The 17,050-nt window shown below is 38.0% G+C and overlaps 1 protein-coding gene across 4 annotated transcripts; it reads left to right on the top strand.

Annotated features, from left to right (window-relative positions):
• The first annotated feature begins 2,724 nt into the window (after window positions 1-2,724).
• Window positions 2,725-12,634, top strand: g3bp2a (G3BP stress granule assembly factor 2a). 4 transcript variants are annotated; one of them, XM_028597454.1, is made up of 13 exons: window positions 2,725-2,903; window positions 4,762-4,880; window positions 4,963-5,044; window positions 5,545-5,718; window positions 6,010-6,100; window positions 6,222-6,327; window positions 6,475-6,655; window positions 6,949-7,050; window positions 9,206-9,308; window positions 9,416-9,475; window positions 9,669-9,800; window positions 9,919-10,037; window positions 11,295-12,634. In XM_028597454.1, the coding sequence occupies exons 2-13, from the start codon at window positions 4,786-4,788 to the stop codon at window positions 11,574-11,576; spliced, it is 1,527 nt and encodes a 508-aa protein (XP_028453255.1). In that variant the 5' UTR covers window positions 2,725-2,903; window positions 4,762-4,785; the 3' UTR covers window positions 11,577-12,634. The 4 variants fall into 4 exon arrangements, with proteins under 4 accessions (XP_028453255.1, XP_028453247.1, XP_028453272.1 ...); XM_028597446.1 differs by having other exon boundaries at window positions 9,919-10,046; XM_028597471.1 differs by lacking the exon at window positions 9,416-9,475.
• Window positions 12,635-17,050: the final 4,416 nt, after the last annotated feature.

Raw genomic sequence — 17,050 nt, 5'->3', positions numbered from 1 at the left:
CTACTGTACAACCTGAGGTGAGTTATCATTTTTATATTTACAATAAATCAGATCTTGTTGGCACTCTGACAAAAGTCCCACTTCCAGATGTCTTTTGGTGTGACACATTTTGAATAAAAATGCAAAAGACATTTTATTATTTTGTCATAATTACATGTAAATCTATTCTGCTTTGTTATAGCTAGCATGTTTTTAGTATGCTAATGTGTAGCTACAAGACTCAAGGTTGTGCTAAGTGCTGAAAACATCATATGGTGTGATACTTCATCATATGGTGTGACATGTCTGCCTGTCACACCATATGATATGAATTGTAATTTCCTGCAGATATAACAATAAATAACAAAGTCCAATGTATGTTTTGTCCTTTTAAACATGTATTTGGGTCCATCATCACAAAAGCTAACAGCTGTAATTATCCACAATCAATTATTGTTTAGTTTAGTTTAGTTTTATTCGGTGATACAGATTTCTAGTTTATCAGCAGACCCCCTTCACAGAAACATCCAGCTTACCCACTAGAGAGCCCCAAGCCCAGTCAGTATAAACCCTACATATTTGTAAATTGGGCAAACCCAATTTGATGGAGTAGAAGCTAGTTATTGCAATTACTGTAGACAATCGTGTCACTGACATATAAATCTCTCCTTTTGAAGCTCTTCTACTCAGGTGCTGTATGCATGTGCCTAATCAAGTGCATCAATTGGAGAGGCCCAAGCTGAGGATTCAGCCACCATTTCAGATGAAGGATACACAGAAGGACAGTTTGTCTTAAGTATGAGGGAAAACCATATGTGGGACAAATTGTTGACATAAGTATGGAGGGGCAAGAGACTGCATTTATTATCAAGATCAGGAAGTTGTTTGTGGCATATCCCAGCCTCAGTAAGGCAGTCAGTTTTCTACTCTCTCCAAATTTGACTGGCTTATGTACAATGAAATCTATATGAATTGATTTATTTATGGATCCACTCAGCTACCCTGTATGTTCACGGTTTATATGATATAAAAAATGTGTTTGTTTTACTTATATTAATACACATTGCAGACCAGTTTTGAATTGAAATGAAATGAAATTTGATACACAAACATATGTTCATATGGTTCGTATGATATTAAAACATTTTTTGTTTTATTGTTAAATATCAAATAAATCAATAAAATTAGAATTTTACCTTCCAGCATTAAAGAGTGGTTAAATATTTCCTGCCATATGAGTGATCAGTACTCACCAATAAGTAGGATAATACATGGTTTGCATAGACACATGGCGACATTATCATATGGTGTGACACTATATAATTTGGTGTGACATTCCAAATTGTGAAAATAACATACCTTTATCAATGATAAAACCTGAAAATGTTCATGGAATACATAGAAAATAGTATCAGCAAGAGTCACAAATATTTTTATAATTTTATAGCAAGGTTTGTCACAATAAATAGAAAATACGTTGAAAGACCGATGGCATAGGTCTCACATTGAGCGATGTTTTAGAAAATAATACACAAATGTAATTAATTTTCACAAAACTAAAATGGATCACAGTTTAGTTATGATAAATGACTTTGATAAAGTGAGTAACTTCAGAAAGGTATAATCCATTTTCAGTTTATATACAATTATTTTCATGTCACACCATATGACGATTTTACGGACTAATACAACAAATTGGCACATAAATTCTGATTCAAATTGAAAATCTAAAAACAAAATATGTTTCTATAAAGATGAGCGTTAGTAGAACAAAAGTCAACCATTTTTATGCCTGTTATTTGAAATATTATATAATATAATATACTTTTTTCTGGTATATATATCACTGACCCATTATCAGCTTTACCCAATGTATAAGACACAAAACTTGTTTGACCACTTGGTGGCGCTCAATATCCAGACTTGTTAAGCCCTACACCAGTGACCAGAATACTAAAAACATCAGGAACTATGCATCCCCATTGTTAAATGTATACATTTGTATCAAAACACAATTCTTGTTTGTTTACGCAAAGTCATGATGCCATGTTGTCATATGGGAACCTGCTATTGTTTTAAGACAGATTTGAACATTTGTGAACCTATCCTTAAAAAAGAGACTGGTCAAAATCAAAGCAACAGATACTGGGACATTCTTACTTTTTAGTCGTGACTCATGAGTATAGGTCAAGCCTAAAAAATGCTGGATACAATTTTTGTGATGCAACTCAAAAGCATTTTTCACAAGACCTACCTGCCCAACTAGGTTATGATGTAACTATTTTCACACCTTGTGATGAGTAAACTTATCTTCAAATGTAAAATCTGGGAGTGCCCCTTTAAAACCATGGAAGATGTGTACCAAAAGGACAACTTTCAGGGATTTTTCATTAAAAATGCAAATGTATGCCATTTTGTATTATAGGCTGGAAAGTACACAAAATGACACATGTATAAAACTGTATTTGTAGAATGAAGAGTTTTTGAGTTATAGGTCAGCAAAAAAGGCACTGAAGATTAATAGGAAGTAGCACTAAGCAAAATAACACGACACAAGTGTGATGATCAATACTACTACAGTCAAGTTTAAGTTAATGTTTTTGGCACAGCATTGGTAGAAAGTTTGGGGGGCGTGGTTATTTGTTTGGCGTCATAATTTATGTTGCCTAGTGTAAACAGTCTATTGGCTGAATCTTTGTGATGGGGGTTCCCTGCCCCATATTGCAGGGGTAAAACAATAAATAGAACCTATCACTTTAAAACTTCAATCTCTGGTACAGCAGAGATCATAAACTGTTAGCTAGTTAGGGAAGCAAGGGAAATATCACTGTATAAACCTGGGCTATTTCAGAACAGTTTATAGCTGGTTATTCGTAGATATTTATTACAAATAATTCTGTCTACATAGATAGGTCTTTTATAAGGTAAGTAAGCCATCCACCATCCACCAAGCTAAGCTATCAGACGGCTGACAAGCTAACGTTAACCGTACCGGCTAATCTTAGCTGCATTGTCTGGTCAAAACCAGGCTATTCGCTTGACAGGCAGTAATCATTCAAGGTGGCCAACAAGGTGTGTCACTACTGTACAAATAGCACACATTAGTTAAAAATTTAAGTTGGTAAAATCTGCCTTCCTTTGTTTTCTTTGAGCTAGCATAGCACTCCACTTGTTCCATTGATAATGGCTCGACAGTCAGTGTAACGTTAAGTTGGGGGTAACGTTAATTTATTTTAAAGTTTGAGTAAACTTTATATTACCTTTTTGGGTTGTATCGCTTATGATACAACTAATTATAAATCAGTAGTGGATGTCAATGTCGAAGACTCTCTGGCAAAACATGGACATACTTTATTGGTGCACTATCAACGGGCTCAACGTTATGTCTTCGGCTCGATGGTTTTCCCCCGCTTGCAATTAGCGTGCAAGTTGTGATTGTGTGTGATAGTACAGCCACGTAACCACTTGTTAGATGTCAATTTTTCTGTGTTACCGAAAATACCGATGTTTATTTAAAAGTGTTACTCCCGCACATTGTAAAAGTGACAGCAGCTGAAAGAAAAACGACGACGCCACAAGTTAGCTTAAGCTAACGCTAGCTAGCTCACTAGCAATGTCGCAAGCTTTGCGTTGATGCACTGTTTGCCGGGCTAGGGTTAGCCATTTAGAATGACAGCGAAGAGGCCGGTAGTTGGAGGCTATATTCCTTCCATTGTTTTTACAGTCTAGATAACGCTGACCTAGCTGACACAGTGGGCTCACAGTTTCTAGGACTGAAACATAAGATGCAAATTATGAATCTGTCATGGCTGGTTAATGCACATGCGACAAACGTGAGACATTGCAAAATGTTGTTAGCATAGACATGAAAGGCCTGACTCATACAGTAGGCCACTTATCTACAAAGCAAAGGATGCACACATGTGTGTAACACATTTATGTGATGTATACTTTCTGAAAGTAGAATTTAATTGTAGGAAAGTTCATTTTCTCATCATCCAAACTTGAACGCCTGCATTCACTTCCCTTTATATCTACTACAGCCAGTTTTCCTCTTTGTCTCATTGGATGAACGTGATGGCGCAGTTGTGTGTTAGCTAGTTTAGCCAGCTAGCGAAACAGGCAGCTGTCTTGCTTCTGCTATTGAATTGATGTGGGTCAGATAAAACGTGGGCCTAATGAGACAAAGAAAGTAAACGTTGTTCTGTTATAAGGAGACGTGATTCACCTTTTGTACTTTGTACTTGCTACTCAAACACAACTATGCTGTTAACCCGACAACAAACGTTCAGGAGTATTAATGTGGGCTTCCTTAAAATGGCCTGGTAACTCATATAACGTTAAACGTTAGCGGTATAAGCTTAATTCCCCAAGTCATTATCTTCTACATTCAGTTGCCAAATCGTTGGGAAAGCCTAGTTAAAACGAATGCGGTCTTATTACTAAAGCTCTGCCACAAATCCAACCTTTATGAAAGTTGAAATGTTCAGTTTGAACTAGTTTGGAAAGATGTTTCTTAAACTTTATGGTAATTTCTTTTAGGCTGTAGTTAGTAAGTGGTCCTGTTGAATTGTATTGTTACACAGAGTGATAACTATATTAGGATAGCTTGTTAGGAACCTCATCCTCCATAGTTCAATTTACACCTCTCGAACCAAAACTAAATAACCTACATAAAGGTAGGGCTGTAGTATAGAACTGCATTGTTTTTGATATATAATGTTTGTGTGTTACATTTCTAGATGGCAATATTGCTATTTATTCCTTTATCTTCTTTTTCAGCACTTAATATTGTTTACCAAAGAAATGGTGATGGAGAAGCCAAGTCCCCTGCTTGTAGGGCGGGAGTTTGTGAGGCAGTATTACACACTCTTAAACAAGGCACCAGATTTCCTGCACAGGTAATTAACATGTGATGTGGAAGAGAATACATTTGTTGGTGTTGGTAATGCTGTTTTAACAGTCATATTGTTGTACCATTAGGTTTTATGGGAGGAATTCTTCCTATGTTCATGGAGGACTTGACCCAAGTGGGAAGCTGGCAGAAGCGGTGTACGGGCAAGCGGTAGGTGCTACAGCCCAATAATGAAGATTCACATTTAAAATACTGTGTATTAGGTGACTGGTACAAGATTATTCACAGTGGTGATAAAATAAGTATTAATTTTAAAGAAATTGAACATAGCACTAAATAAATCATTGGCAGCATTTGAGGAAGGAATAAATGTCGGAGGAAACGATGGTGACATGATTGTCATTCCATATAAAACCTTCCTTTTTTATAACAACCTTATATTTCCATATCAGTATTTCTGTTGATTCTCTGACCAAAATGGAGACAGATATAAAAAATATGTATCATCACCCTGTTTATTAAGGTTGAGCTAAGTAACAAAACACTGCCTAACCTCAGATTGTTGCTAACTGCCAAATTCTTGAAATAAATAGGAATCAGATTTTATAGCATGGAAATATATCCTTTTAATTACAAGCTGATTTTGACAAATTTGTCACTCGATTTCAAGTCATTAAAGGTTTTTGGTTATCTATTTGTCTCTGCATTAGGAAATCCACAAGAAGGTCATGTCCCTCCAGTTCAGTGAGTGCCACACAAAGATCAGGCATGTGGATGCCCATGCCACATTGAGTGATGGGGTGGTGGTGCAAGTCCTCGGAGAACTGTCCAACAATGGTCAGCCCATGAGGAAGTTTATGCAAACGTTCGTGCTTGCGCCAGAGGTTAGTACCCCTCTACCTTTCAGTACTGTTAACATTGAGTTTACAGTAAGTGACAGTAACAAATGTTTATTTCCAAAGATGTTTTGCTTAATAAATGTAAAGACATTTTATTGGCTCAAACATAGCTGAGAACTGGAGATCAGCTACTGTTGCTATATTGAAATTACTAACAAGAAAGAAGTTAATTTGAGTCACTAGTGGGCTCAAAACAAATTGTATGGTCCTTTTTAATCTAATGTCATTTGCTTTGATTTTTAAAATGGACTCTGTTTGCATGACAAATTTCCTTAGGGTTCAGTGGCGAACAAGTTCTACGTCCACAACGACATCTTCCGTTACGAGGATGAGGTCTTTGGAGACTCTGAAGCTGAGCTTGATGAAGGTTAGATGTTCCCAAAAAATCCCAAAACAGACAGTTTTTTATTTGTGAGTTTTAGTTCATGGTGAAATGTGAGGATGCTTATGCAGATAATTTCCAAATTGTTTTGCTTTCTCTCGCTTAGAATCAGAGGAGGAAGTTGAAGAGGAGCCAGAGGAGAGGCAGCCATCCCCTGAGCCACTTCAAGAAAGCCCCAACAGCACCACCTATTACGAACCTCACCCTGTCACGTATGCTAAAACTTCATCATATGTCACTAATATATATATATTTTTTTACTGTGTTTTACATTTTAAAATTATTTAGCATGAAGGATTTTGCAGTTTAAATTTAGTTTACCTGTGGAAGTGACCGAATGCTGATTTGTGCTTTTGTAGTAATGGAGTAGAGGAGCCCATGGAGGAGCCAGCTCCAGAACCTGAGCCAGAGCCTGAACCAGAGCCCAAAGTAGAGGAGATAAAGCCTGAAGTAGATGAGAAGGTTCTGGAAGAGATGGAGGAGAAAGCACCATCACCGGTCCCTGTGGAGTCTCCACCAAACACCCAGGAGCCTCCCAAGGTAAGACTGATGTGTCCATGTGGTTTCCTTGAATAATAAGTGCCAAAATTACTGTCCTTAAACTTTGCTCTTTGTTTGATATGTTAGCGATGCTACATATAAAATAATTTCATGTATTTAATCTAAAGTTTCTTAAATTTTCAGTCTTTTTATAATGCAGTCCAGTAGCGTGTCACCAAGTCCAACAGAGATTTAGTGATGGCAGTAATATGCCCAAAGATATGCCTACTTATGTTATAGTAAGGTGTTGAGTGGTTATTGTTGCTAACAATGCATTACTGCATCCCTCACAGACTTTCTCGTGGGCCTCTGTGACAAGTAAAAACCTGCCTCCTAGTGGCACAGCCGCCTCTTCTGGAATCTCACCCCATGTTGTTAAAGCTACGAGCTCACAGGTAACCACCAAACTGCAGTGTTGCGTTGCTTTTTCACTGCAGTAAGAAAAAATCCATACCGTCACAGCCCTAAACCCATGTACTGTATTCCATTAAGTCTCATGATTTCAAGACTTCCTCAGACTTTAAAAGTTTGATTTGTACAGCATTTTAGACTGGCTTTGGCTATATAAACATTCCTTTCATAGGAATGGGCAATATGATTTGAACTCTTATCACAGTACAGTTTTTATCGCCATATCACCATATAACTTGAACTTTTTAAAGCAGTTTCAGAAAAATCAAATTGGAAATGAAATCAATTAATGGATAAAATCACCAGATAAATGTATTGTTTTTGCTTAATAAAGTAAACTTAAATACCTGGAAAAACAAGTTACTTTAACACATTAATGCAAAAATGACATGAAAATGTCATACAAAAATTAGCATTAGTATACAGTGGTGTAATACAAAAAGACATTAATGCAATAGATTCCTTGCTAGAAACTGTTAGGGTTGGGTACAAAACTCTGTACTTTATTTTTTTTTTTTTTGGGGGGGTTGCTACTACCGAACTTATCTGTCCGTTCTGCATGTGTGACAGAGAGTGGGGCTCCGACACCCACGCAGAGGTGCGGACAGAGCGAAATTACGTCGCCTCGGCAGTTTAAGTCACAGTGAGTCACGGCAATGCCGGTAAAGCTGTTGCAAGTGTAGTTACTTTCAAAACCTTCACGCAGACGACGCTGGCTGCAATATAATATAATGGTGCGCAGAAAGCAGTCGCGGTGCAGTTAACGTTACACTTCCTCCGAGACAGACAAGCACAGCAGTATTCTTTATGCCCTGGTGACAGACTGACAGACTGGAGGTTGCAAGGCAACTTTATTTCTACAGCACATTCAGCAACAAGGCAATTCAAAGTGCTTTACATAAAACATTAAAGGGCAATTAAAGAGAGACGGGGGAAAAAAAAACAATACAAGAATAAAAGTTGCAGTGAAAGAAATGAATAATTATTTGATTTTAATAGGTTGAATATAAAATAGGTAGAATTTCAGGTAGCTGTAAAAATGTGAACGGTACCCAACCCTATAAACGGTATTATATAATCTGACAGTTGACAAATTTATATTGTCTCATGATATATACTATACTACCGGCTGGCTAGTTAGCTTGCTTGCTAGCTAGAGGACTGGCACCAACCACAGTGCAGAGGAAGAGAGGTCTACGGTGTTTAAATTAAGTTTAACAGGATAAGCTATATTTAATCTCCTCGTGATCTCCTTGGTGTGTCAAGGCCTTACATGGTATACAGTGTTGGCACAAATTACCACAACACCAAATTTAACACATTCCTTTATTGTGTGTTAGATCTTTTTTTTTTTTTTTTTTTTGCGTTATAGGTTTACAAAGTGAAAAAGCCCAAAGTCCACCCCAAAGGCACTTACCATCTCCAACAGAAAACACTGTTCACAAACTGCTCCAAACAGCTCTATTGTAGTCCTGCCTTTACTTCCGTGACGAACGTGCGACACATGGTGCTGCTAGCATGGCACGCCCTCATGCTCTGCTTTTGACTGGGTAGTAATCCTTACTTAGGTACTGCACATGTGCTCCCAACAAAGATGGAATAGAAGTGTGATGCCTCACTCTGTAGCTAAAACAGAGCTCAACACACAGGTGAAAAGAGGAGCTGCAGCAATATGCAGTACAACAAAAATGTTTTTTGTTTTTAATATTTTTTATTAAACCATGTAAACCTATTCTGATATAACCTAAATACAATTCTGAAAATGAGTATGATATGAGCACTTTAAATATTAATCAGTTTTCGAAATCCTCAAACCACTCTTCACATCGGCATGAACAGCATTTATTTAAAAAGAAAATGTCACTTTTAAAGGTGGTTCGCCTGTTACTCCCATGAGTTCCTTACAAGCAATGTAGCATTTAAAAGGTTATCCGGCACAGTGCTCACTACACTCACTCCACACTACATTACATCACTTCCAACTAACTTCACGGAGAACGAGGGTAGAACAGCATCACCGATCTCTTATAACCAAATATTCAAGTTAACGGATTCTCTGGGGCACCATGTAAAAGCAAAAATTATGTATGGTTGATTTTAGTCTTTTTTTTGTTTTTGTTTTTTTTATAAATGGAACAGCCCAGAGTTGAAGCAAAGACCGAGACACAGACGGCACCTCTACGGACCAGAGACCAGCGCACACGCGACAGACCGGCCTTCACTCCTCGGGGTCCCAGGCCTGGTAATGCCAACACTCATTCCCCAAATTACGGGTTTATCACTTCACAAGCTATCACAAGCTTCTCATTTGGTTTATTCTTATGTCCTGCACGTCTCTGTCACTATTAGATGGTGTTGCATCTTTGGAGTCACAAACGGGGAAACCACACTTGAGTTTTGTTAACAAAGGTAAACCTGTCACATCTAAGTAAATCTCTAATCCTGTTTCTTGATTATGCTTTGATTACTTATGAGAATGTTATTCAGTCATTGTCATCTTACACGTGTTATGGGTTTCACTTTCATGATGCTGGGGATTTTACTTTCTTGTTGATGCATGTGAGCTGATCTGATGTGTTTTTATGACTGTTCTGACCTGCAGGTGGCAGGGGAGATGCTGAATCTGGTGACATTGATAGCAGGCGGATTGTCCGGTACCCAGACAGTCACCAGCTTTTTGTTGGCAACCTCCCACATGACATTGATGAGAGCGAGCTCAAAGAGTTCTTCTTGAGTATGTTTCCTTGAAGAAGCAACAATATATGTTGTCAAAAAAATCCTTCACTTTTTTTTTTGAGTGAATAAATATTTGTTAAATTACAACTTTTTTTTTTTTTTTTTTTTTCCTTCAGCATATGGAAATGTTGTGGAGCTGCGGATCAACACCAAGGGTGTTGGTGGGAAACTGCCCAACTTTGGATTTGTGGTCTTTGATGACTCTGAACCTGTGCAAAGAATCCTGGGGGCCAAGGTACAAGGGGCATGTATTAAAATTTTATTACCCACTCATTCATTTGGTGGTGGATTGGTGACACACATTTCTACATCTAGTCTACAATGTGACACAGTATGGGTAAACCCCCACAGGAAATATGTAAATATATAAATATGGAGCATATAAATAATGTTACAATACACGTTATTTTTGTTTCACATTGTCATGTCGGTACAAATCAGGCTCTTACCCGGATATCTAAGGCTGTGATCAGACCACAACTATAGTTAAAAAAAAAAAAAAAAAAAAAAAAAAAAAACCAGGAGCTGTGTTGCTGCAGATAAGGTAAAATATGAATTAAGAAGGGCAGTTTGAAGCCACTCCACAGCTGTTTATATTGCTTTGATGTAGGAGCCTAGTACCCTTGAAATGTATCATGGTTGGCAAAAAGTTTCTCCAAACAGTAGATTGGAGCAATGCTAATGTACACCTGTCAAAGTATTTTCACTGAAACTTTTGATTGCTCTTTTTTGGTTGGTAGTCACAGTGCATTCGTTGATGACTGGATTGTGCTGTTGAGCCAAGATCATTTATTTTCTTAAACCCTCTTGTGGTGGAAACTCGCTGGTCTCAAAGACACTAATAAGGATTCTGTCTCTTACAAAAATATCCCAGCCCAAAAGGCAGTGGACAGTCTTGTAATGTATGGAAAATCTATATACCAATATACAAAATAAGTGCCCTATAAATGTGATATGTCAATAACCAAACTTATCTTTTGTCACGGTGATAAACGGAGGTAAACTACTCCACTCAGGATACAAAGTAATCCACCAGGAATTTGCGCTTGAATGTTTTTGATTGACCAATGCAACATCTTGTATGACATTCCGCTGCGGCAAAGGTTTAGCCAAGTTTCACTTTTTTGTCAGATTATGCTGCCTTTTTTTTTTTTTTTTTTTTTTTTTTTTTTTTTTTGTAGGTTCCTGCATTGGCACTCCAATTGCAACGTCATTCAAATTAATAAGGAGACTGCTTTTTTTTTTTTTTTTTTCTTTCACAGAGGGCTAAAGTCAGCCTGAACACAGCCTTAGGGATGAAATAGTTTCACTGGCAGGGACACAGAACTTGTCAGGTCAGACCATTGTGACACAGCAGTGCTTACATGGGGTCTGGGACCGACTGACAAACTTGTGTGTGCAAACCAGTGAATGATGTGGGCTTTGAAATTGATTAGGGAAATATTCAGTCCTGGTTTCCCCCACTGTAGTAACAGTGCTTTTCTCCCTGCAGCCCATCATGTTTCGAGGCGAGGTGCGTCTGAATGTGGAAGAAAAGAAGACTCGGGCTGTGCGTGAACGAGAGACCCGTGGCGGCGGTGACGAGCGTCGGGACATGAGGCGCAACGACCGGGGCCCTGGCGGTTCGAGAGGCATCGTGGGAAGTGGAATGATGCGAGAACGTGACGGGAGGGGACCACCACCTCGAGGCGGCATGGCCCCGAAACCTGGCATGGGATCCGGAAGAGGCTCCGGTGGCCAGGGAGAGGGTCGCTTCACAACCCAGCGCCGCTGAGAAGAGCACCACGTGCAGTGTGGAAGTAGTACCGCGTTCTTCATCTTCAACCGTTCTCGTTAACGAAAAGAAATCTTCATGTATAAACGTATATATTTGTTTTTTTGTTTTATTTTTATTTTTTTTGTTCCCTCTTTGCTTTGGAATGTGACACAGCCTGTCAACCTTTGTTTGTGAAATAGACAAAACAAAATAAGCAAACAAAAATTCACTTATTAGTTGTGAGCTGAGCATCCTTTTCAGGTATCTCAAGAATTCACAAACTTTAATTTGTAAATTTGTGAAAAAAGGCGAAACCAACCAGGAGTAATCTGCCACATTAGGAGGGACTGATGGGACTTTTAACTACGATAATACAGCCCATCATTTGGAAAAGAGATTATATGCCTTGACTTAACTGGGGCGCTGCTTCACGAAATCCCTCTATTGCACATTTTATATGGTAGTTTTCTGCCCGTTACTGTTGGAAAAGAGTGAGATGCAAAATTTGTGCAGTTCCAGGGGAAAAGCTTGCCTTTTACTTTTTTCCTTTTGAGAGACCACTGCTTCAAAATTGCATAATGCACTCATCAATATGCACTAATGGGTACTTTTTGTCGTATTACATTGACATCCATGCTCGGAATGCAGCTGGAGAGACCGGTTTTGTCTCAAAACGATGCGACTTTCCGGGGCAGACCTCGCTCACAGCCTGTCTGCTGTGACCAATGTACTTTTCACACTTTTGACCCAAAACTACGCATCAATTACTGGCTGGATGGACAAGATGACAAGCAAATCTACATTATATTTTTCCTCATTTATAAATCGAATAAAAATATAAAAAAGCTCAAATCCTGGACTTTCACCAAATGAGTGGGGGGACAAAGGATACACAAGAAACGAAGTTGAACAATATAAGAGTGGTGGCTCGCTCTGGTTTTTCTTTTGATTTCAAGTTTGTTTTTCTTCATGTTTTTCCCTGCCAGCTAGACCGCAAAACTGGGATGGACGACACCTTCCCTCTCTTCCCTCCCTTCCTCTCGGAGTAACAGAATAAATGTACAGCAAAAACCATAGTTTACTGTATGTTTTTGTTTTCTGTGTATTTTTTTAATTTCTCTCTCGACTTGATAAAAGCATGAATGGTGCCTTCTATTTCACCTTTTCCAGTCTTAGTCCCCAAGCGGTTTGGGGCATTCTGCCTCTTAATATAGAGCTGCTCATTTTGAACTATTGTTTTTGGGAGCAAATAGAAAAAAGAAAACCCTGCAGTGTTCACAAGTTTTACGTTTTTTTTTCAGGTGCATTTTTCACCTTTTTTCATTTTTCCATACTGTTTTACTACCTAAAATGATCTGCTGTGAGTTTTGTACATTTGTTTTGTATGTTGTCTGTTCTTGGGTTTTGTAGAGACAATAGGTGCCTCCAGTTCTATTCGATGTTAAATGGTTAAGAGGTGCATCTGAAGAACAATTACCCCCCAAAAAAAAAAAAAAAAAGGTACATTAAAGATGTCGGCAGTGAAATGCTTGCTCCTTGGTTTAAGAAGTCGTAGCTCTACACAACCGTGATTTCAGTGAACTAAGGTTTCCCGTTTTGGAAACCGTAAAAGTCTCACAATGATCCTTACTTTCAGTCTGACCATAGTTTTTGCAACTCATGGCAAAAAAGTTGTCGGACTGTTCGTTTCTCAGCAACAATTTTGTAATTATCTGTGTGGGTGGGCTGGCCGTAGTACCAGCCTACAGACTAGCAAATAATTGTGCTCACTTTTCTAGCCGTTTATGCATTTGTATTTTCATATGCTGATTATTCATTGTGCTTCATTTTTATTATTCATTTATTTTTTCCATTCAAGGCAAGTCTGATCTGAACACCATACTAGTCGTCTCCCTCTTGTGCTCTAGTTTACTTTCTTTTTACCACTCTGTAGGGAGGGAAGACCTTTTGGTTTCAGCGGGAAAGGAAAACATGACTATTTTCTTTTTTTTTTTTTTTTTTTTGTTGCACTGAAATGGGAAGTGGAATTGATGTAGCATTTTTCTTGACTAAAATACTCATGAGGTCTTCCTTGTCTGGTGGTATTGCACTATTTTCAACATTTCGGGGACAATCTCATTTTGAACACGGACTCTCTCCAAATTTGTCATCTGGCAGTCAAAAAATAAAATATTAGTGCTCATCTTGTTAACGTGAAAGAAAATTTGCTCTCGCAGTTAAAAACAAGATTTGATGTACAGACATGGCATAATCTATGTAGTTTTCCACAGTAATGCTCGCTTACTGTCCCTTTGTAGTTGGGATGAAATCATTTCCGATGTGAGATTAGTTTTCAATAGAGAGACTAATTTGTTACCATCAATCTTAGACCTGATATTCCAAAAAAATAAAAATACAGCTCTTCGGTCTTTCTAGTGTTTTTAACAGTTTCTCGTGGGTGCCTCTACACCGAATGTTTATTTGTCAGGTAATTGCTTAACCCGAGCACTTGACTGCATTCATGCTTTTTACAGCAATGGTCGATGAAGAGGGTGACGAAGAAGAGCCATCATGCTTTCAGACCAATTTGTGCTTTTACATCATACTGAAGGTTAAACTTTTGAGGATATAAATTTACAGTTGGGATAGTTCTTTTTTTTTTTCACCAAAGTTTTCCATTACCCACCTTTTTCCAAACTTTTAAAGGGTCCTCTAAAGAGAATAAAAAATGTAAAACGCAGTAGAATGGATCCTCATAGTGTATCATTCCAGTCCTTTTTGAATGAAAATAAAAGTACTTTCTTGGCTTTAGAAGTGGCAAACAGTTGGCAGCCATCTTAATTTTACTGTGGTTACTTGTTGCTAGTACAAAAGTGTTGCAGGTGGAGAATTATTTTTTTTTTGGTTTTATTTTTATTTTTCCTTTTTTTTATGTGTTGGACTTAACATACAATAAACTACTGATATCAGCACCACTCATACCGTTTGTCATGTTTGCAGGTTCCTCCATAAAGGAGCTCTTTGCTGTGGTGATCTGACAGCTGAAGTTTATGTAGAGATACGCACAAGGTCATTATTTGTTTATATCTCAAATATTTTACCCTTTGAAAGACATGTTTCGGTGATAACCTGATTTTTATTTTGCAAGCATTACACTTACGGTATTTATAATTAGTAAGGAGCAGTTGGTTTACGGTTTACTTGTCATGCTTAGTCCTACTCAGCCTGTCGTATTAATCCAAAAGGTTTGTCAAGTCCGGATAAAATCCTGGCTTGGGTTAAGAGAAAACTAATTTATAACTCAAATATTTCACAGTTTAAGATATGTGGATGTATTTGCAGATGCAGTGCGTTCATAGCTTGACTCATACTAAGGACTAACATTACATTTTTTATATGTCTCTCCCAAATCCCCTAATAAAATGGGAGTGGCCAGTTGCTGCAGTAGCCCTATAAAGATTCTGCTACATTTCAGCCAATGGTTGCACATTATTCTACTGCTCTAGAGGTGGTGGTGACTCGTCAAGATACACACTAATGTACCAACAAAGAGTACAGACTCCAAGCTAGCAGTAACATGGATGTGAAAGAAAAGAAATGCAGAAAAACATTTAAGAAAATCAGCTTTGCAAATGCTTCATGAGGAAGGAAAGACGTTCAACATGTTTGTTAGACGCAATTTGTTTCAGTGAGTAACTGAATGTAGAACAGAAACTTTTGTTCACAAGAAAACTCCACCGGACCCCTTTAAGATCTGAAAGACACCCTCCAGTGGAAATTAACAACTGCATACACTGTTTGAATCCTTAATACAGTTATTCATTTACATTTTGGTATATTCAAAGAATAGAATCAGTCTCATCCTCCAGAATCTTTTCAGTCACTGTCACCATCCTCTTCAGATGATGTTTCACTGGATGTAGACTCAAAGCTTGGAGTCTGGAGGGGACCTCTTTGATTTCCTTTTGGATTGCTTTGAGGGCCCACTGGGAGGCGTTTGTCTCTCTGGAGATCCAAGAACCACCGAGGAAATGGGAGAGAACCGGATGCAGGTGAGTGTGAAAGAAGCTGACCCCCTCCTTGGATAAACCCGGCATTATCAGCACCTTGTCCATACACGTAAGACCCTCCTTTGACTGGATACTGGAGAACGTAATAAGGCATGATAGGTTGGTAGAAGACACTAGGGGGAGGAGGAGGGGCTGTCTGTCCTAGTTTACTGACAGAGATCGGAGGTAGAGGAGTGGTGGTCAAAGGATCATCAGGGACAGGAAAAATCTGACATGGGGGATTCTCATTTTCTGTCTTTGCAGCAACTGTTTCTCTCACAAAGTAGCCTGGGAAAAGAAGCAATGCAAATATGATTTGGCATCACTCTTGGGATTAATTGGGAATATTAAAGTTCTCAAATTGTAGTGCAGAGAAATTAACTCATTTCATACCTTGTTTGCCATTTCCTGAAGTGTCTTCAAGGCTATACTTAACAGGAAGAGCTCCTTGGAGAAAAGACAAATTATTATGTCTACGAATTTCACCATTTCAAAGGATTGCTAAATGCAAGGCCATCGCCAGAATTTTAGAAACATTGATGTCATGAGTGTAATTACCTCCCTTCTATGAATATGAATGATTTGGATGTTCCTCAACATTTTATTTATTAATTCTCAATTTAATATATTTAGTCTAAAGATATTGGAATCAAATCAATCAAATTCCAAAGGCCAAGGGAACTTTATCAGGATGTATAGCATCCTGGATCCATGAAATAACTGGCCTTTAAAAATAAAAATCTGCCTGCCTCTATGGGAATTTAACATAGGGGTGTACTCACTTTTGTTGCCAGCGGTTTAGACATTAATGGCTATGTGTTGAGTTATTTTGAGGGGACAGCACATTTACAAGCTGTACACTCAATACTTTACTTTGTAGCAAAAAATGTGAGATACACTTTTGTGAGATACTGTATGTATATATATATATATATATATATATATATATATATATATATATATATATATCTCGCAAAATTCCCTCAACTGGTATTACAGTCTGTACAACATATGAGACCCTCTATCTGAGGACGTGACCTCAGTATAACTGCCAGGGCATTCTGACAGTCGGTGATAAAAACATCTCCGTCCTCTGTACAATATGCTATTCTAAATAGTATGTTAAAGAATGATGGCTGAAAGGACTCTTACCTGTGTTTTGTATCTGTAAGCACAGAAGAAAAATCAGAGCTGCTGTCGTTATCAGTTCCATCGCTGACAGAAAATGTTTTCTGAGGACCCTCCGAGAAGCTTTTTAAAACAAGGGGTGATACCATATTTGTTTTGCTAATTGATTTGTGTTATGACTCACTGCTACTCACTACTACTGTAATTATCATTTATATAATCATATTGCATCACTTTATCAACATAATCTTAATTACTTTAATTACTGTACACATATCAGCTTGTCCGTATTTTTCTTAAGTGTGGCGAAACAAGGTTCACTGACTGAGAAACAGT

This window comes from Perca flavescens, chromosome 2, assembly GCF_004354835.1.
Source record: "Perca flavescens isolate YP-PL-M2 chromosome 2, PFLA_1.0, whole genome shotgun sequence".
NCBI lineage: Eukaryota > Metazoa > Chordata > Actinopteri > Perciformes > Percidae > Perca > Perca flavescens.
The sequence above is the reverse complement of the archived record's forward strand: the minus strand, read 5'-3'. Positions and strand labels throughout refer to the sequence as shown.

Excerpts from the sequence above, each read along its gene's own strand:
- g3bp2a (XM_028597446.1), top strand. The coding sequence starts at position 4,786 with ATGGTGATGGAGAAGCCAAGTCCCCTGCTTGTAGGGCGGGAGTTTGTG. Across the intron at positions 9,309-9,415 it reads TCCTCGGGGTCCCAGGCCTG|ATGGTGTTGCATCTTTGGAG; the intron begins GTAATGCCAACA and ends TGTCACTATTAG. Across the intron at positions 10,047-11,294 it reads TGGGGGCCAAGGTACAAGGG|CCCATCATGTTTCGAGGCGA; the intron begins GCATGTATTAAA and ends TTCTCCCTGCAG.